Raw genomic sequence first — 18635 nt, 5'->3', positions numbered from 1 at the left:
TACACAGTTACGATATATATATATATAGTTTTTTTGAGACGTTTATGCTTATAACAATTATCAGGAACAAAGAGGATAGGCAAATCATCACTTTATTTTGATACACGCACTTTTTTTAATTATTACTATTTGATTTCATAAGCTAAACTAAACTACAAAAAAAAAATCTAATTTTAAAGGACACGATGCTTTCGTAAAGCTTGTTCAACAGCACCAGCGGCCCATTCTTCAGCATGATGGAAACCTTCTTCAGTACTAGAGCGAGCGATGGCTTGTTCATCATTGTAACAAGTCAAAACACCAAACATGACAGGTACCCCAGTATCCAATTGCACACGCATAATCCCATGAGTCACAGCATCACAGATATATTCAAAATGAGCAGTACCACCCTTGATCACAATCCCAATACAAATCACCGCGTCAAAAGGTCCTGTCTTCTTTGCCGAACCGGTTTGTTGTTGTGGAGCAGGTGAACCAAGTAAATCGTTAGCTGTGGCCGAAGCTTGCATTTTCGAAAGATCAATCAGTTGTTTAGCAGCCATGGGTAATTCATATGAACCAGATACTGTATCCTAGATAACACAAAATACAAGAAGAAAAAAAAAAAAAAAAAAAAAAACCGTTTGTGAGTTTATTATTATCACTTGTTTCCAACTCATCATAAGTCATTGTCACCTTCTCTTACCATCCTTTCATCTTTTGACACCCCATCCCTAGTTCATCCTTGTTGCTTCCTTTTTTTTTTTTCTTTTTTCTTTTTTTTTTTCCCTTTTTTCTCGTTGAGATAACTTACAGACACAATGTTTTCAGGCAAAACACCATATTTCTTAGTCAAAGTTTCATATACACAGTTATACAAGTTATCGACCAAAGTATGATTCCATCGAGTACGAATAACCGCAATACGAAGACCAGAACCATCAAGTTCAGATTGAGGAGCGGAGACACCTTTTTCAAAAGTTTTTTGAGCCATAATAAAGATTGTAAATAGGAAAGAAAAGTGAAGAAAGGAAAAAATAAAAAAAAAAGGAATTGAAAAAGAAAAAAAAACGGAGTCCAAATTGGGATGATCAAGTTTCTTTTGTAGTTTCCTTTTCTCCCTCACTCATCTCCATCATTCCTATCATATAAATAATCATCATCTTGATATTTTTTTTTATTTATCTTTTTTTCCCTTTTTTAACAATAGTACAATGTAATCTTCTTTCCCTTTACACTATTTTACACTTAGTATGCTTGTGTCACCCAGACAGATTCTGACAGATTTTTTCCCCTATGACCAGTGAATGACTAATACTCATTTTTATTTGACGATGATCGTTTATTCAAAAATAAACCATTTCTCTACATACTAAATAATGATTCATTATACTTTCATTGTTTGAGCGCGTACTGGGATCCTACTACCTATTGTTTGCTTCCTTTTTTGGTGGACTTTTGTTTTTTGTCGAATCATCATCGAGTTACCTGAAGAAGTACAACTAGATGATGATGATGACCGAGGACGGCGAGGAATCATCGATCCATTTGAAATATCGGCATAAGTGCTCGCTGATGTAATCACACTATATCTTTTCAAACCCTGTTGTTGTTTGTTATCGATGTATGGACGTTTGATTTTCTTTTCTTTTTGTATATTCTTTTTCACCATCACCATCGTTTCCTCGGAGTTAGGTATGATTGTTGATGGATCATCCTTTTTTTCAATCAGTGTTGATAGTGTTGCTGTGGTGTCAATAGCGGTGATGATGTTTCCTTTCATTGTTCCTGACGATGATGTTTTCTTTTCTTTCGGTGATGCTACATTTATGGTAGTAGTGGATGTGTTGGTACAATACTGATCGACAAGTATGATAGTATGACGAGGATGACATCGCTTAAATCTAGGTCGATGCATGTGTAAATTCGGTACCCAGCTTCGTTGCTCTTGACAGTCCTGTGTTAGAGGACTTGATATGCAGGAAGATGCTTGATTTATATTACTATGATCATCATCATCATCATCATCATCATCATCATCATCATCATCATCATCATCATTGTCATTATCTTTGGAATGATAAGTGAGAGTATCTCCAAAAGAAGAGGATAATGATAAACTTTGTCTTTTTTTTTTTTTTTTTTTTTTTTTTATCAATGGACCAATCGTTCAGAACCGCATAAAAAGAGAAAAAGGAGTGAGTTACACTAAAATCAGATAGGACAAAGAAACACAATACTTTCCTTTTTTTTTTTTTTTTTTTTTTTTTTTACCTTTGATCTGATTTGCTACTATTAACCTGTACCAGTGATGCTGCAGTAATATTTGTAGTGTCTACCAAAGTTCCCCGGTTTGATTCATTACCTATAAAACGTGATACTGGTAGCCATCCTTCTCGGGTGGGAATAAACTGATGATTATGATGATGTTGTTGTTGTTGTTGTTGCTTTTGTAGATGATGATGTTTCTGTCGTAATGTAGCAGGATGGATTGTATTACCATTTTCATCTTTTTCATAACCAATCAATTGAGGTAGAATGATGGAACTAAAGTCTTCTGGTAATTTGATATTCAACAAGTGATCATCCTTGACATAGATATCATTGTTACTATTGGTTTGTTCTTTTATATCTTCGCAGGCCCCTCTTTTAAATTTCTTTTTAAAAAGGAACATCATATAAATGGAGAGAAAAAGAAAGAAAAAGAAAAGGGGTTCAGGTAAAAAAAAAAAAAAAAAATTCTTTGCTTCCCTTTTTTTTTTCGCTCTGAAAGGGGCAGCAGAAGGGGGTAAAGAGTCATGTCATGCATTGAGTTGCATCTGTTCAAACATCACTACATCATCCGTATTTTCTTTATTTACTATTTATATGATTGCTTCACATAGCCATAAATAAAACCTTTTTTTTTTTTTTAAAAAAAAAAAAAAAAAAAAAAAAAAAAAAAAAAAACTTGATTCAAATTGACACAGATGTTGTGGAGGACAATAATTGATTCAATTGATGGGGATCAACTAAAGCTAATGTATTGTTGTAAATGTATTTTAATCCGTATCCTTCATTTTCATAGGGACCAAAACAGAGATAGGATCCCATTCTCAAAGAAGAATCCAAATCCTCCATTGTAAAAGATTTATCAATTAGACGCCATTGATGAGATGTCAAGGCAAAATGTTTCAGTAGATGACGCAGTAGAATGGAGTTGAGTAACACAAAACCTTGACCCTGATTACAGGAGAAAGGTGTTATCATTGAAATGCCGGTATCATCATCATTATTATAGCTGTTATTATTATTAGTACTGTTATTGTTTTGATCATTCACTGGAAGTAATAAAGGAGTAGTCTCGTCGAGTCGAATCATTGATGGAGGTTTGGTAAGTTGATCTAGGTATTTTAGAATAGCTTGGCCATACTGATCACCATTGAACACTGGATTAGTGTAAGCATGAAGTGCATCCCAAATCATCACCCCTCCAAATCGAGAATATTGATGAACTTGATCAAGTATTTTGACGAGCTTTTCAAATTCCAAATAACCAGAGTCATGATGACCTTGATTTCCAAGTATCCCAAGATATATTTTAGTCGCCTGTGTATTCTGTTCGGCCCAGTTATTCCACACGTCAAAATTGAAGCCAGTAGATAAAACTGTTTGATCCTGCCCTAATTGGGAAACTGAGCATAGATTATTATAGAATTGTATAAAAATCAAATCTGGATAAGCATCTGAGTATTGCTGTCGTGGATGTAAAATATTATACATGGCATTATTTTTATAATAATCCAGATCAGGGCATTGAGGTGCTGCAGTAATCATAAAATTTCTGGGTGGATAATATAATTTGAATAACTTTCGGATTTCATGCACCAGCTTGTCATAACCTTCTCCATTTGTAGCTATGGAAACCCCACATACATATACGCAAAAAAAAAAAAAAAAAAAAAAAAATGTTAGCGATACATCCCTCCATAATGAATCTGCTTTTTTTTTTTTTTAAAAAAAAAAATGAAGACTGCATCATCATCATTCAATCAATCATCATTCAACCATCATCATTCAATCATCATCATTCAATCATCATCATTCAATCATCATCATTCAATCATCATCATTCAATCATCATCATTCAATCATCATCATTCAATCATCATCATTCAATCATCATCATTCAATCATCATCATTCAATCATCATCATTCAATCATCATCATTCAATCATCATCATTCAATCATCATCATTCAATCATCATCATTCAATCATCATCATTCAATCATCATCATTCAATCATCATCATTCAATCATCTATATTACCTTCAGCATCAAAATCAATACCATCCAGAATCACTTCACCAAAGGGACGGCCCAATGTTCGATCAGTTCCACCTAAAAATTTATTCCACATCCACCATGCCAATGTATCACTTCGCCATTTCTGATGACGGTAAGGTCCAACTGCCCCACCCATTGAGATCAAGACCTTGATGCCTTGGGATTGACAAAATTCAATATCATTGCCTACTTCAGGACAATTATTCACGTCACGACAATGATCTGCCAAATTTAGTACAGGTGATCCCATTTCTCCACCAATGAAGTCGTAGATGAACGCTAACACCATGATACTAACGCCTGGTTGCTGACAATAATAAGATAATCTCTGTTCTTCTCGATTACCTTGGCCCCAATACAATACAAGGTTATTAAAATTTTTTTCCTATAAAAAAAAAGAAATTCCATGTTAGTCATGATAGTGATGATGTTGAATGAGATCAATGATGGATAGAGGGAATTACCTGGTAGGATGAAGGAAATTTCGCTGTATCATTTTGCACGTCTCTTCTTATCAATACACCACAATGAACTATCACAATGGGAATGAGAGTGATATATCCTAATAAATTTATCAATCTCATTTGATGTGTAAAATTAAAATTAAAAAAAAAAAAAAGTAAGAGGAGGAACAACAAATTTTATAATGACAGAAAATATTCATGATCTTCATAACCGATGATAAGTGGGAACGGATGATTTTACAATAATGTACTAATATTTAATGTGAACAATAGAAATCAATGGTATGTAATCATAAAATTGAATAATATCCGTTTCAACCAAGATTATATGGAATCTTTAAACAATCATCATTTTGGCCTTCTCAGTATTTCATAGTAAGACACTCCTATCTTATGATCATTCCATTAAAAACAGAATTTGTAAGCGTATCGATCAATCAATATATCAACTACTATCTTAACATCGTAAAAAAAAAAAAAAAAAAAAAAAAAAAAAGTAGAGATCACCATTCACTGTAGGAGGATAATCAGAAAAGTCGACATTCGGGGCTGGAAATCACATGTAAAACCTGAAATTGTAAGTACTGTTCTTTCTTCCCCTTTCTTTTCTTTCCCTCCTCTTATTCTTTGTTCTCATTACTTGGATTAAATATGCAACGTGATCAGAACTTGGAACGGTTACGTTCTACTGTAATGGAATCTGGTGGGCGTGAAGAGAAGGTAGAAGGTAAAACGTTGTTTCTCTCTTTTTTATTATTATTATTATTATTCATCTAGACTATTCTCTTCTTTCTTTTACTGATTTTATATTTTAGTCAACCAACGCCATCTTATCGATAAGATTCTAGCAAGGTATTCAGCAGAATATGTTTTATATAGAGAATTGATGCAAAATGCAGGTAAACTATCAATATTAGTTATTAATTCAACGGAAATGATATATATCTATATATATTCTTTTTTGGATATGCAGACGACGCTTTATCTACCAAAATAGAAATCCACTTTCATTCAACAAACCAAATGGAAAGTCCTGGAAAGTTACCCAATCTGACGAGCAAGTGTCATAGAATCACCTTTAAGAATAATGGTATGGCTTTTCGACCTGAAGATTGGCAACGTTTAAAGCGTATCGCTGAAGGGAATCCTGGTATGAACAACGTAATATCAATCTTTCAATATAACTTCTTACTCCTTTCTTTCTTTTTTTTTTTTTTTCTTTTACATCCACCTTTCTAATAAAATGATAGATGAACAAAAAATTGGTGCTTTTGGTGTAGGATTCTATTCTTTATTCTCTGTTTGTGAAAACCCATTGTAAGTATACTTTTACACAAAAGCAGTTCGATATCTTATTGTTATCTTTTTTTTTTTTTTAGTGTTTTTTCTGGATCACAATGTATGGCATTCTATTTCAAAGGGGATCAACTATTTGCCAAACGAGCTGATGTGTCTGAAAATGAACGTGATGATTGGACTTCCTTTTTGATGGACCTGCGGGAACCTATGGAAATACCTGATTTGGATCATTTTGCAAAGTTTTTGACGACAAGCATGGTAAACTAAGAAAAAAAAAAAAAGAAAAAAAAAGGAATGCGTCTAGTTATATAGCTAACTGTGATTATTCATTAATCATGTAGGGATTTACGGCCAATCTTCGGCAAGTCAGCGTCTATTTTGATCATCATCGTCTATTCAATCTCACCAAACAAACTGCTGATCCTCGTGCAATGATTGTTGATGCGAAAAAAGTACATACCAGTTCACCTCAACGAATGTTTACCATTGTAGCTGCTGATATGCGCAAAATCCAACTAGATGCTGAAAAATATGTACCACCGTCAATATTCTCGCCTCTCACTAATCTTTTATCAACAAAAACAACAACAACGACTGATGAAAAGAAGAACGACTTACCGACTGAAACTGCTAGTATCTTTTTACGTGTCGTGACTGGCACACTAGATGTCAATGTACCGGACAATTTTATACGTGAAATGGAACGATCAACAAAGAAGAAACCACCCAAAACAACAAAATTCCAACTTGTATATACCAGTAAAGAAGAAATGGATGCATCTGAAAATAAACATCACATATTCAAGGATCTTATGCCCTTTCCTAACCAAGGTCGTGTTTTTATTGGATTCCCAACTCATCAAACAACAGGGTGTTGTTCTCATATGGCTGCTCGATTTATACCAACAGTGGAACGTGAGAGCATTGATTTCGCTGATCGTTATCTTAGTATTTGGAATAAGGAATTACTCTCTGTTGGTGGATTATTGTCAAGATTAGTATACAATGATGAAATGGATCAGGTGGATATGCTTTATCGGGAATTGGTTGGATCGCCTACCGAAGTGGATAAGACAATCAACTACGAAAATGATGGTACTGGCAATGCGAAATTGATGTTAGAACAACGTGCAGCTCATACTCTACATTCCTTCACTTTCCAACCTTCAACGCCAAGTGATATTGTCAGCAAAGTACAAGAAGAACGATTTTATCAATCCAGCAGGATCCCTCTACGTGTGATGACCAGTCATGGCGTACAAATGGTAACAGTAACAAGAACTTTACCAGATGAAACATATGTTCTTGGCCCAAGTGTGACAGATTTACTTAATGTGTTTATCAAGACTATTCCTACAACAACACCAATAGTTCAAAAGGAATGCAAAGAAGGGATTCAAAAATTGGCAAAGGCAGGATTACTTCAATATCTGGGAATGATGGATGTACTCAAAGAATTGGACACAAGATCATTGACAAGTGATGAAATGGTGGCATGTATGAAATGGTGGATCGAATGCAACAAGATGAATCAGATGATTCCTGCAACAACATTACGGAATTTAGAAACAACTCGATCGAAATTCTTTACGGCGGCAGTAGTATCAGTTACTGATGGAAATGATGAACATCGACTTTTACAACTGGCAAATGCGAAATCATGGACTAATCCGAAACTTATTTCTTTAACTATGCCAGTTCCGGAATCTACGTTACCTTTCTCTGTTAGCAAAGCCTTTACACCTACCGATTTGACAACTTATTTTGGGTAAGAAAAGTGAACACTACGATAGATCAAGGAAGACTGACTTTTTTTTTTTTTTTTGCTTTAGTTTGACAGAATTATCGCTTTTAACATGGGGCAGATTTATTTCCAACAATTCAAAACTACAAACATCACCTGCATTTTCGGAACAAGTACTCTCTATCATTACTCGTGGATATAATCAATTATCATCACATGCTCAAGAGGAATTGTGCAGCCATCTGAAAACCAAGACATGTATACCTACCAAAACTGGAATGAAATTACCTTCTGATACATATTTTACTTCTGTTAATTTGTTTGATGACCTACCGATTGTTCAATTCCAACAACCAAGACATGTGGGAGATCAATTACTGACGATGTTGGGTGTTCGAAAGGTAAACACAATATATACTGATAATATATATATATACATATATATATATATATAACTTATCTCTTTTTGTATATAATATATAGCACGTGGATTTGCAACTTGTGTTCGATCGATTGATTTCTGATGGCAGTTGGTCACATGTAGATTTGGTGAAATATCTTACATCAGTACAATCAACACTTAGCAGTATTGAAACAAGACGATTAAAGGAAACCGCAATTTTTACAAAAGAAGGGGAACCAAGTCGACAAAAAGAAGCATCGCGACCTACTGGGAAAATAGATGAAGAAGGGAAACCCATTATGGAAAAATACATCAAAAAAGTTTATCGACGGCATAAGGCATCTGATCTCTATGCACCTTTGGAAACACTGCGAAGTTTGCAATTACCGTTAATCGATTGGAAAGGGACTGGACATACAAGATGGCGACAAGGTAGTGATGAAGCAAAATTTATGGAAATACTTGGACTACGATCATTTCCGCCGTTATCAGATATTTTGCGACTGGCGTCACCACAAACCAATACTGATTCACAATTGCAAAAGCGTGCTCTTACTTTCTTCATTGAAAATCATCAAAAATATGCATCGGAATATGATATCAATAAAATCGACATCGCCTTTTTGCCCTGCTTGAATGGAAAAACATACGCAACACCCAAGAATTGTTTTACAAACCGTGAAGTGGCTGTTTTGAACTTCCAAGTTTTACATCAAGATCTTATTCTTGTACGGGATAAACTTGGTGTCCAAGAAAATCCTTCTCCTGACCAATTGATCCAAGCCTTCCAACAACAAGTGACTACAGACATCAACAAGATGAAAAGTATCCTGGAATATATGGCAAGTCGAATGGGTGATTTTGGATATTCACATTGGGAGAAACTACGAAATATGAAATTTATACCTGTGGTGGACAAACGAAAAAATCTCGCAACGGCAACAACAGCAACAAAACCTCTTCTTGTACGACCTACGGAATGCTATTTTGAATCGGATGATGCCAACTTTCACAAAGAACTCTTTTTATACGTCAACTTTGGTAGCTTGGCAAACTCATTTTTACGCTCTTGTGGTGTCAAAGACGAACCTACGATTTTAGAATTAGCTTCAATGTTAGTGAAGGATCCTCAGCGATTTTGGGATTTATGTGGTGGTGGTGAACGATATCTTACAGTATTACGACAAATTGCAGGCCAGTACTACCAAATCAAAAATCATCGGGACTTGCTACAAGCTATGAAGACTCAACGATGCTTAGTGGGTGTTAAACGAAGTTCCATTACTGAAGATACTATGGGTAGTGGTAGTGATTCTGTACAAGCATTAAACAATAACCATGATGATGATGATTCAACAGTGGATGGTGCTAAGGAAGAAGAATTCGTACAATATCGACTCGCTAAAGCATCCGATATTTTTATCAATGACGATACTATGGGCCAACATATCTTTTCGCCACTATCTGCACCTATGGAACCCATCTTGGAAGAATTCTATGCAAATTTGGGCAGTGACCGATTATCAAAGTAAGTAATGGAAAATGATTTGAAAACAGTACGAACAATGACTAATGATATCATTATATATATATTTATTGTTTAGTCAAATCAAAGAAACGTTTACTTTCCGGGAAGCTGTTGGTACTAGTGCCAGATCCAAAGCTATTATGGATGTTATCTTTGAACGCACTGGAATTATCATCTATCAAATGAAACAAGATTATCCTCAACGACAAAAGGAACTTTATCGGGATGAAAATTATATCAAACGCAATTTGAAGGTATATATATAGTTATTTATTTATAAAAAAAAAAAAAAAAAAAAAAGAAAAGCCAGTAATACACAACTCATATCTATATATATTCTTTACTTCATTCAGGTTATCCAAGCTAAAGAACTTCGGATCAATCGTGTCTTCAAACACACTGGTGCAAAGGATATACAACCAACAACAGCCTGTGTCGATAGAAGCAAGTTCATCATATATATCTCTAGTACGGGTGAAATCGACTATTATGATGTTGCCAATGCTCTTTGTTATCTAATATTTACTCGTGTTCGATTCAATGATGCCATCATTGCTGAACGATATCTTACAACAAGTTTGAAAAATCTAAGAAGAAAAGGTGTACCTGTGGATCGCATTCTTAGTATCAAGAAGACAGTGGAAAACGACCATCATCAAACAAATGGTATAGAATCATCACGACAGTCATCATCATCACCACCGCAAACATCAATACAACCATCCTTATCTGCCAGTCAACTCGATGAGTATACGAAACAAGTACTACAAGTATTTAGTGATTGCCAAGTAGGTTATATTCGTCAATTACTGAATCAAGAACAAGATAATCGTGTGGAACGTGTTATAGAAAAACTTCTTCATCAAGATTATCCTCGATCTCAACAACACGAATCAAACATTCAAGAAGAAAAACCAACTTCAACTGGTACTGATACTTTGCCATCAATTACAGAAACGCAAAAACCACAAAGATTATTTGATAGGATACTTTCTTGGGGAAGACCAACGGTACCTCCAACCACTCCACCTCGCGACAAGGAATCATCAATAACAACAGGAAATACTGAACAACAAATACCCAAAGAGGTTGAAACGAAACCTGGAAAATCAAAACTACCAACTTCAACACAAACAATTACACCAAACTACACATCCAGCATCCAGCAAAATCTGCGTCGAGCGATTCATTCATGCAAACCGTACTCTGGACAGGATATGTTCTCTCCACCGACCATTAACAAAGTAGTGGAATCGACGCAATACTGTGACGAAACACCTGGACAGAATTTGACACATGTAGGACGCATCAAAGGTATCGAATTCTATGTACATCGAGATGTGGAAGCCGAACAAGTACTGACACAATATGCACAACCAATTCAACGTTTTGTACACGTCGTGACAGGACTCGCCAATCATGTATTTGAACTCAAACTCAACACACTTCACCTTTATTATGACACAGAAGGCCCAACCATTGCATTCAATAAAAGCGGCAGTCTCTTTTTGAACTTACGATATTATCTAGCACTCCACGAACCAACTTCTACTACGGATCCTGCTATCATGCTAGCCAAACGAAAAGAAGCTCTGATCTACTGGTATATGACCCTTGCCCATGAACTTGCCCATTCTTTTGTCCACGAACATAGTGCTGAACATGAATTCTACTTTTCTTCCTTTGCTGAAACTTATTTACAACCTTTGATTGTCTATATGACCTCTTCTTTACCAACTCCTTCTTCTCCTTCTGGTACCCCTCCATCAACCGCTCCAGATATAGATATGTAGCTCCGTTTATAGTCATTGTACATTTGAAAATAAAAAGATATATTCATATATAAAAGTTTTTATTAGTTCTATTGACGAATGGTTTTATTGTATTGATAGGAAATGATCTTCAAGTGTGTGTGTGTGTATAGGTGTATATAGGACGAAACAAAAATAAGTAAAGAATAGAATTACAAAGTATTCAAAAAAAAAAAAACATCAAATAGAAACGTATGATGTTGTGTGTATGTATAATTGGGAGAGTCGCAAAATAAAACTAAATGATATGTATTGAGTGTGTGATGGGAGAAAATGGGAGCAAGGAAGAAGTCCAAGGTTGTATGTTGTTGTATTCAATCTATTCGTCGTTTTGTTCCTTCAGAGCAGCAGCACGGTTTTTGTAACTATCAAAAGGCAAAAATAAAAAAAAAAAAAAAAAAAAAAAGAGAAAGTGGAAACAAGAGAGATGAATATGTGTATGATCTTTTGTATTCTTTTTCAATAAATACTTACTCGTCGTATTGACACTTTTCATATTCATGACGTTCGTTTTCGCACTTCCAGGGAAGATAATAGGTTTCACCTCGACACTTATTGAGAGAGATAAGCATCTTGGAACAAACATCTCTATATTCAATGGGCTAATAATAATTAAAAAAAAAAATATTAGGTGATATATTTTTGTATATTTCGTGTTCTTCCTTACCAAACGGGCCTTGGCCATTTCAACTTGAGTGGCTTGAGTGGCTAAATGTATAAATAAAGTAATAAGTGAGCAAAAGTATCATCTTTGAGTAAGAAGTCGAAAACAAATAAGAAGGAGAAAAAAGAAAACATGATGACCACTTACAAGGAACTGACATGATATAAGAATATATAGAGAACAGAGAGGGGAAAAAAAATGGATAGAAAGAAAAAACAAAAACAAAAAAAAAAATATAGACAAATCAAATTGTTTTCCCGTCTCAGGTCAACGATTTTTTTTTTCGACGTCATATGCGATTGGATAAAAAAAAAGTGTATGCAGTTCGGGATTTTTCCAAGTCAGTCGCTTTTCTCGCATTTTTTTTTTTTTTCTCTGCCTTCCCACACACACAAAAAAACCAATTTTTTTTTATTATTCTTTATTTACTTTTTACTCCTTTTCTTTCTTTTTTTTTTTTATACTTACTTTCTTAAAACTCCCTACTCTTAATATCGATATGAATCGCGCTTTACAACCTCTTCGTATGAATACGAAGCGTACGGGTGTTCGTTATCAATCCCAATTACTTGAACAATGGAAAGCTGAAAAGGCTCATGCTGCCGGTAAAAAAAAAATAATACTTTTCTTCTCAAACTAACCCAAGCTAATATATTTCATCTTTTTGATAGAGGCTGCCGATACTTGGAAGAAAATCACTCTTTATGTTGCTATTCCAGCGTAAGTCTATTTTATATCTGAAGAAAAAAAAAAAGTGGCGTCATTTATTCATATGCTTTTTTTTTTTAGACTTCTTGCTTCTGGTATCAATGCTTATAACTTGTATTCTCATCATGTACAACATCAAAAGGAACATCCTCATAAATTTGTGAAATATGAATACATTAACTTCCGTGTTAGAGTAAGTGATATAATTATTATGACTTGTTTGTGAAACTCATTGATTCATTTATTGTATTAGCCGTTCTTCTGGGGCAACAATTCTCTTTTATTTAACCCAAAGGTTAATTTGGATGCCAATGAAGAATAATTAGGATTGAATCAAGAAAAAGCAATATGATTTGTTTGTTATTAGTTTAGTATGATGATTTCCTTCGTTATTAGAACGTTTGGATAGAAAATTTATGTTGAATAAAATGATTTGTTGAATAAATAAATAAGAAAATATCTATAGTATAAAAAAAAACCGTCTTAGTTATAAGAATTAAATTCAATGCTATCATATGCTTTATCTCATTATTTTATTCTTAGATACCAAGACATCAAAACCTATCTGTTTGTTAAATAAATTAGATTGATACTCTCTGATCATCCTTCTTTCTATCATTTAGGAATGATCTTAAAAGGAAAGTCTATATGCTTCTTTTTGGGATTGCCCTAAAATGGAGGGTGGGGAAGGCATTCAAACTCCTCGGCATAAAAGGGTCCCAAGCTTGGCAAATTTCATTGGCAAACGGTGGTGACAATCAGACCCTTGGCATTTTTTTTTTTTTTTTTTTACCCTATACGCATGAAAGATCGTCAAAGGCTTTCAACATATATATATCACACATAAAGAATAAGATTAGGTATGTAAGAATTTATTATTTAATAATAATATATAAAAGTGGTAATAATACTAAGAGTAATAGATAAAACTAACTAAGAATTACGAGAAGAATACCCAATGACCTGTAGTTAAGACGATCATACTATATATGATAGATGTAACAATAGTCGCCAAGGCCATGATTAAATTGAGTTTTCCCCACCAGTTTTCATATTGATTCCAACTTCCCACACAACAACAAGCTCCTAAAAACCAAATAGGTGGACAAAACCTAATTAAAAAAAAAAAAACATTTGAATACAAGAGAATAAAACTTGACTTATTGTTTTACCATCCGAATAAGAAAAAAAGAGCAGCCAAAGGAAATTGTCGTTCGCGAGCCAAGTTACGATTCAATAGAGCAATATGTTCTTCTGGGCCAAACGAAGGTGTAGCTGATGTCGTAGTAATGACAATAGTATGATGTCGAGGCGAACTGCCATATTGTTGTCTTTGTTGTTGTTGTTGCTGTTGCCGTTGTTGTTGACGCTGTTGTTGCTTTTGTTGTTGTTGTTGTTGTTGTTGTTGTTGTTCTGTAGAGGGATATAATCCAGTTGGTGAAGATCCTACTGAGTTTGCTGGTTGTTGAGGTGGTTGTGGTGAGAATCTTGGATTATAAGGTTGGTCAGAGGATTCATCATATGAAGGGGGTGGATCACTATCAGGTGTATTTCTCGTCTTTTTGTCCATTTTTCAACCTGTTGAATACTATTGTTTGGTCTTGAACTAGTTTATACAAAAAGAAAAGAAAGAAAGGAAGAGTGAAGAAAATAATACCTTCAACTTTAAATCTTTTAATGCGGGCTTCAAAATCAAGAATAAAATTTGAGAGAGAGAAGGTAACTAAAACATTGTTTGTTATTTTTTTTTCCTGCCAATTCCCTTTCTCTTGTTTTTACCATTATATAACCTTGCCTATTTGGTATGCTACGATATTCTACACGTTCAATAAGATTACAACCGAGATTGTTAGTACGACAATTTCATCCGTCACCTTCTTTTGCTCAACAACACCAACAAAAGAAGAAACCAATCTTTGGTAAAATAAAAAAGAAAAAAAAACACACGAAAAAACAAACCAGAGACTAATCAATGAATTTATAATATAGGTCAAATTAAGGATGCTTGGAATAATACAGAAACAGTGTGGTACCCTATTCCAGTTGGTCTTGGTTTAGCTGTTATAGGATATATTCAATATCGTCATATACGTCAAAGGGAAGCAACAAAAGAAGTCGAAGAACAAACAAAACCAAAATATGTGGCCGATGGACCTTGGCAGGTGCGTTTTTTTTTTTTTTAAAAAAAAAAAAAAAAAAAAAAGAAAAGATAATTCATTTTCTTATTTTATTTCTTTAGGTTCATGTAGCAGCTGCTTTACCACTTCGTACAATGTCAAGAATTTGGGGAGCATTCAATTCACTTACTATTCCTACAGTTCTTCGTCCTGCTGGCTTCAAACTTTATAGTTGGATCTTTGGTTGTAATTTGGATGAAATGAAAAATGGTGATCTTTATTCCTATCCCAATCTTAGTACATTCTTTTATCGTGAATTGAAGGAAGGTGTTCGTCCTATTGCTGATTCTACTCTGGTAAAAAAAAAAAAAAAATGAATAATACATAAATGATTCTTACATATTTTTTTTTTTTTTTTTTTGGATGTAGGTGTCACCTTCAGATGGGAAAGTTCTTCATTTTGGCATGGTACAAGAACGGGAAATCGAGCAAATCAAAGGTATTACATACTCATTGGATGCATTACTAGGGTCTGGTGATAAAAGTGTAGTACCATCAGTAGAAGCAAGAAATTCAACACAATCATCAGTGGTTGATGAAGAAACATTTGCTGATGTCAATGGTATTCAATATTCTTTGGACGATTTACTTGGTATGGATCATCATGGTGGTATTGAAACTGATAGTAGTGTGGGACCAGATGGTTTATCTCGATCTGAAGGCGAAGTTCCTGATGCAGAAGCAAGAGAAATCATCAAACATGAAGAACTCCAACTCAATGGTAAACTGGATCATAAAGTTAAACCTGGACATGGTCTTTTCTTTTGTGTAGTTTATTTAGCTCCTGGTGATTATCATCGATTCCATTCTCCTGCCAATTGGGTAGTTGAAACTAGACGACATTTTGCAGGTAGGGAAGGAAATATATATATATATAAGAAAAGGATAGAAAATATTAGAAAACTGATATATATCTATATATTAAATTAGGTGAACTTTTCTCAGTATCTCCTTACTTTGTCAAGTTACTACAAAATCTTTTTGTATTAAATGAACGTGTGGTATTACTTGGTAAATGGAAATATGGTTTCTTTTCTATGATTCCTGTAGGTGCTACCAATGTGGGTTCTATTAAGATCAACTTTGATGAGGTAAGTTTTTCAAATCTAGAAGAATGGGTTTAATGTTTTGTTTGATTTACCATATCTTTTTATATCTGGATATCAGGCATTGAAAACCAACAAGAAAGAAGATTTACCAACGGGTACTTTTACCGAAGTGACTTATCGTTCAGCTAGTAAACGTCTTGGTGGAAAACCTTTACAGTATGGTGAAGAAATGGGTGGATTTTATCTTGGATCAACGGTTGTACTTGTATTTGAAGCACCATTGTCATTCAAATTTAACGTGACTGCCGGACAATCAATCAAGATGGGAGAAGCTTTAGGTGAAATAGAACAAAAGAAGGTGGAATGATGTTTATAGTATTATAGTTTAGATGCCTTTTGTATTTATTTTTGAACATGATTGTATTATCATCTTTACCCTTATAGAATAAAAGAGAGAATAATGATGAATTTTGTTGATTTATTCCATTCATAGAGTAGGTGTTGTTTAGAGATAATTTTATAATAGATGAATTAAATTATGTTTATCATAAAGAAAAGAAAAGAACGTAAGGAATAAAGTACACGTGTATCTAGAGGATTATTACAATCTGTCGATTGTCCATTAGGGAGTAAGTAAAGTTTGTCGTTATTCATAAGACGATCATTTGGTCATGAGGATAAAAGGTACAAACTTAATCCACGTTATATAGATCAAGGGGAATTACTTGAATGATATGAAAAATCAATTCAATAGATATTGTATATATATATATATATATATATATTTAGTGATGATGTAGAAATGATTATGATTATTTTGTAAAGTAAATATATATATACATATACCTTTTAAAGTTTGAAGATACTCGACGTTTTTTTTTTTTTTTTTTTTTTTTTTTTTTTAAGAAACCCTGAATCAAAAAAAAAAAAAAAATAAAAATAAAAGCAAAGGTTATATGATAAAAGGGATAATACACTTTATTCAATAATAATAAAGAAAGAATAGTGGCAATATTATCCACATTGGATCATTATCGGGTGCGATATTAAGGACTTTATGTCAAAAAAAGGGTTTCCTCTTGAGAATTCGGATGCAATAAGTATCATACACGTGGCGTAGGTACATCAATATTTGCATGTGTTGTAATGTGTATGAGACTCCTTTTGTTTTTTTCTCTCTCTCTCTCTCTTTCTTATCTATTTACTATATTCTTTATTTTTATTTTTATATTTCTTTTATTCTTATTCTTATTCTTTTTTTTTATTTTATTTTATTTTATTTTTTTTTTTTTACTCTTACCACTTTTTTTTTCTCCCCTTTTTTTACATTACCACTCCTTTGCAAAGAACAATGTAATTCTTTGTCAATATAGTTGTATTTTAATATATACTTGTTCACTTCTCCTTCCCCATTGTCACCCTCCTTTTTTTTTTTTCTTTCTCTTTTTTTTGTCTTTTTTTTTTCTTTTCTTTCTTTCTTTTTTTTTTTTTTTTTTTTATATTTATCTCATTCTCTTATATATTATAGTTAACTTTTTATGTCTACCATATACTGGTATTCTACTAATGGCGTGGACAGAAAACGTCTAGCAGATCGCCATGTTACTGCATTAGATCAAGCTTTTGAACGACAAACACGTGTACAAATTTATGACGATGAAGCTTTTGGAAACTTACCTGCCATTGCAAGTCCACATCTTGGAACTATGACCTCAGGTGATATCCATTATGGACTTTATCGACAACCTTCTTTGTGGGAATCTAATGACTCAAATATGGATAGTATGATGTTAATGTTAGGTGATACAAATGATCATTCAATAGATAACAATAATAATATGGAAAATGGTATTATTGAAACATCATCATCTACACTTCCTGCGATATCACAACATCTTTCGAAAATACATTCAGATCAAAGTAGACCATCTGATCATCGACATAGTACTACTACTACTATACGACGAAGACACTATATAAGAAGCTCTTTGGACACATTGTGTTGTTCTATTAGTTAGATTATTCTATTTTTTTGACGTTTTTTTTTTTTTTTTTTTTTTGTATATTTATGACAATGTAATTACACTTTTTAATAAATCTTATTTTATATATATATATTTGATCGACCAAAGTTTTTTTTTTCTTTTTTTTTTTTTAAAAAAAATGATCAGCAACTATTCTCTTTTTATAGATTCATTTTTATCAAAACACAGCAATATGCATATTTGTTGTGCTTTTATGGTGAACCTTACCATTTGACCTTTAAAATCATCCAAACAGCGGTATTCAAATAGTATCACTGCATAAAGGTAAAACGCAAAAAGTTCCCCTCTTATTTTTCTTTCTTTCTTTTTTTCTTTCTTTTTTTTTTTTTACCTTCTTTTTCATGTTATCTCGTAATAAACTTTTATTTTATAGTATCTGTATAACTTTTATATTTTTATGGTGGTTGTTTGAAACTTCTCCAGATTCATCTG

General features: G+C 33.4%; 8 protein-coding genes across 8 annotated transcripts; 4 read left to right on the top strand and 4 right to left on the bottom strand.

The window, feature by feature from the left end:
- Window positions 1-61: 61 nt before the first annotated feature.
- BX664DRAFT_382323 (6,7-dimethyl-8-ribityllumazine synthase) lies at window positions 62-1004 on the bottom strand. Its single transcript, XM_051549030.1, has 2 exons — window positions 797-1004; window positions 62-575 (listed from the first exon to the last, which is right to left on the bottom strand). The coding sequence occupies exons 1-2, from the start codon at window positions 974-976 to the stop codon at window positions 174-176; spliced, it is 582 nt and encodes a 193-aa protein (XP_051405421.1). The 5' UTR covers window positions 977-1004; the 3' UTR covers window positions 62-173.
- A 365-nt stretch (window positions 1005-1369) lies between these two features.
- On the bottom strand, window positions 1370-4600 carry BX664DRAFT_355226 (glycoside hydrolase superfamily; the record flags this gene model as incomplete). Its single annotated transcript, XM_051547798.1, has 4 exons — window positions 1370-1952; window positions 2257-2639; window positions 2950-3878; window positions 4294-4600. The coding sequence occupies 4 exons, from the start codon at window positions 4598-4600 to the stop codon at window positions 1370-1372; spliced, it is 2202 nt and encodes a 733-aa protein (XP_051405420.1).
- Window positions 4601-5388: 788 nt separating this feature from the next.
- Window positions 5389-11576, top strand: BX664DRAFT_273355 (uncharacterized protein). Its single transcript, XM_051541214.1, has 10 exons — window positions 5389-5502; window positions 5591-5674; window positions 5749-5925; window positions 6026-6092; window positions 6155-6332; window positions 6416-7842; window positions 7907-8219; window positions 8302-9749; window positions 9826-10003; window positions 10103-11576. Exons 1-10 carry the CDS (start codon window positions 5427-5429, stop codon window positions 11540-11542), a joined length of 5388 nt encoding a protein of 1795 aa, XP_051405419.1. The 5' UTR covers window positions 5389-5426; the 3' UTR covers window positions 11543-11576.
- Window positions 11577-11607: 31 nt separating this feature from the next.
- On the bottom strand, window positions 11608-12455 carry BX664DRAFT_322244 (B18 subunit of NADH:ubiquinone oxidoreductase). Its single transcript, XM_051543456.1, has 4 exons — window positions 12372-12455; window positions 12228-12268; window positions 12035-12162; window positions 11608-11925 (listed from the first exon to the last, which is right to left on the bottom strand). The coding sequence occupies exons 1-4, from the start codon at window positions 12382-12384 to the stop codon at window positions 11880-11882; spliced, it is 228 nt and encodes a 75-aa protein (XP_051405418.1). The 5' UTR covers window positions 12385-12455; the 3' UTR covers window positions 11608-11879.
- Window positions 12456-12608: 153 nt separating this feature from the next.
- BX664DRAFT_322238 (cytochrome c oxidase, subunit VIa) lies at window positions 12609-13410 on the top strand. The gene is made up of 4 exons (XM_051543455.1): window positions 12609-12829; window positions 12896-12944; window positions 13014-13125; window positions 13186-13410. Exons 1-4 carry the CDS (start codon window positions 12724-12726, stop codon window positions 13252-13254), a joined length of 336 nt encoding a protein of 111 aa, XP_051405417.1. The 5' UTR covers window positions 12609-12723; the 3' UTR covers window positions 13255-13410.
- Window positions 13411-13784: 374 nt separating this feature from the next.
- BX664DRAFT_355222 (uncharacterized protein) lies at window positions 13785-14656 on the bottom strand. The gene is made up of 2 exons (XM_051547797.1): window positions 14105-14656; window positions 13785-14044 (listed from the first exon to the last, which is right to left on the bottom strand). Exons 1-2 carry the CDS (start codon window positions 14500-14502, stop codon window positions 13873-13875), a joined length of 570 nt encoding a protein of 189 aa, XP_051405416.1. The 5' UTR covers window positions 14503-14656; the 3' UTR covers window positions 13785-13872.
- A 36-nt stretch (window positions 14657-14692) lies between these two features.
- Window positions 14693-16639, top strand: BX664DRAFT_290201 (phosphatidylserine decarboxylase-domain-containing protein). Its single transcript, XM_051541873.1, has 6 exons — window positions 14693-14851; window positions 14922-15094; window positions 15172-15405; window positions 15479-15959; window positions 16040-16200; window positions 16277-16639. The coding sequence occupies exons 1-6, from the start codon at window positions 14737-14739 to the stop codon at window positions 16523-16525; spliced, it is 1413 nt and encodes a 470-aa protein (XP_051405415.1). The 5' UTR covers window positions 14693-14736; the 3' UTR covers window positions 16526-16639.
- Window positions 16640-17646: 1007 nt separating this feature from the next.
- On the top strand, window positions 17647-18193 carry BX664DRAFT_322235 (uncharacterized protein; the record flags this gene model as incomplete). The annotated part of the gene is made up of 1 exon (XM_051543454.1): window positions 17647-18193. A coding segment is annotated over exon 1 (476 nt), but the record flags the coding sequence as incomplete, so codon positions are not given.
- Window positions 18194-18635: the final 442 nt, after the last annotated feature.

Source organism: Halteromyces radiatus (assembly GCF_025201355.1).
Source record: "Halteromyces radiatus strain CBS 162.75 chromosome Unknown BX664scaffold_1, whole genome shotgun sequence".
Classification (NCBI taxonomy): Eukaryota; Fungi; Mucoromycota; class Mucoromycetes; order Mucorales; family Cunninghamellaceae; genus Halteromyces; species Halteromyces radiatus.
Note: the sequence above shows the minus strand (reverse complement) of the source record. Positions and strands in the feature narration are given on the sequence as shown.

Bases quoted from the DNA above. Each gene is read 5' to 3' on its own strand.
- BX664DRAFT_382323 (XM_051549030.1), bottom strand. From the start codon at position 976: ATGGCTCAAAAAACTTTTGAAAAAGGTGTCTCCGCTCCTCAATCTGAA. The intron at 576-796 runs GTAAGTTATCTC...TGTGTTATCTAG, and splicing joins TGCCTGAAAACATTGTGTCT to GATACAGTATCTGGTTCATA.
- BX664DRAFT_273355 (XM_051541214.1), top strand. From the start codon at position 5,427: ATGCAACGTGATCAGAACTTGGAACGGTTACGTTCTACTGTAATGGAA. The intron at 5,926-6,025 runs GTATGAACAACG...ATAAAATGATAG, and splicing joins TATCGCTGAAGGGAATCCTG to ATGAACAAAAAATTGGTGCT. The intron at 7,843-7,906 runs GTAAGAAAAGTG...TTTTTGCTTTAG, and splicing joins GATTTGACAACTTATTTTGG to TTTGACAGAATTATCGCTTT.
- BX664DRAFT_322244 (XM_051543456.1), bottom strand. The intron at 12,163-12,227 runs GTAAGGAAGAAC...AATTATTATTAG, and splicing joins AAATGGCCAAGGCCCGTTTG to CCCATTGAATATAGAGATGT. The intron at 11,926-12,034 runs GTAAGTATTTAT...GCCTTTTGATAG, and splicing joins GAAAAGTGTCAATACGACGA to TTACAAAAACCGTGCTGCTG.
- BX664DRAFT_322238 (XM_051543455.1), top strand. From the start codon at position 12,724: ATGAATCGCGCTTTACAACCTCTTCGTATGAATACGAAGCGTACGGGT. The intron at 12,830-12,895 runs GTAAAAAAAAAA...TCTTTTTGATAG, and splicing joins TGAAAAGGCTCATGCTGCCG to AGGCTGCCGATACTTGGAAG. The intron at 12,945-13,013 runs GTAAGTCTATTT...TTTTTTTTTTAG, and splicing joins CTTTATGTTGCTATTCCAGC to ACTTCTTGCTTCTGGTATCA.
- BX664DRAFT_355222 (XM_051547797.1), bottom strand. From the start codon at position 14,502: ATGGACAAAAAGACGAGAAATACACCTGATAGTGATCCACCCCCTTCA. The intron at 14,045-14,104 runs GTAAAACAATAA...TTTTTTAATTAG, and splicing joins CTTTTTTTCTTATTCGGATG to GTTTTGTCCACCTATTTGGT.
- BX664DRAFT_290201 (XM_051541873.1), top strand. From the start codon at position 14,737: ATGCTACGATATTCTACACGTTCAATAAGATTACAACCGAGATTGTTA. The intron at 15,095-15,171 runs GTGCGTTTTTTT...TTATTTCTTTAG, and splicing joins TGGCCGATGGACCTTGGCAG to GTTCATGTAGCAGCTGCTTT. The intron at 16,201-16,276 runs GTAAGTTTTTCA...TCTGGATATCAG, and splicing joins TTAAGATCAACTTTGATGAG to GCATTGAAAACCAACAAGAA.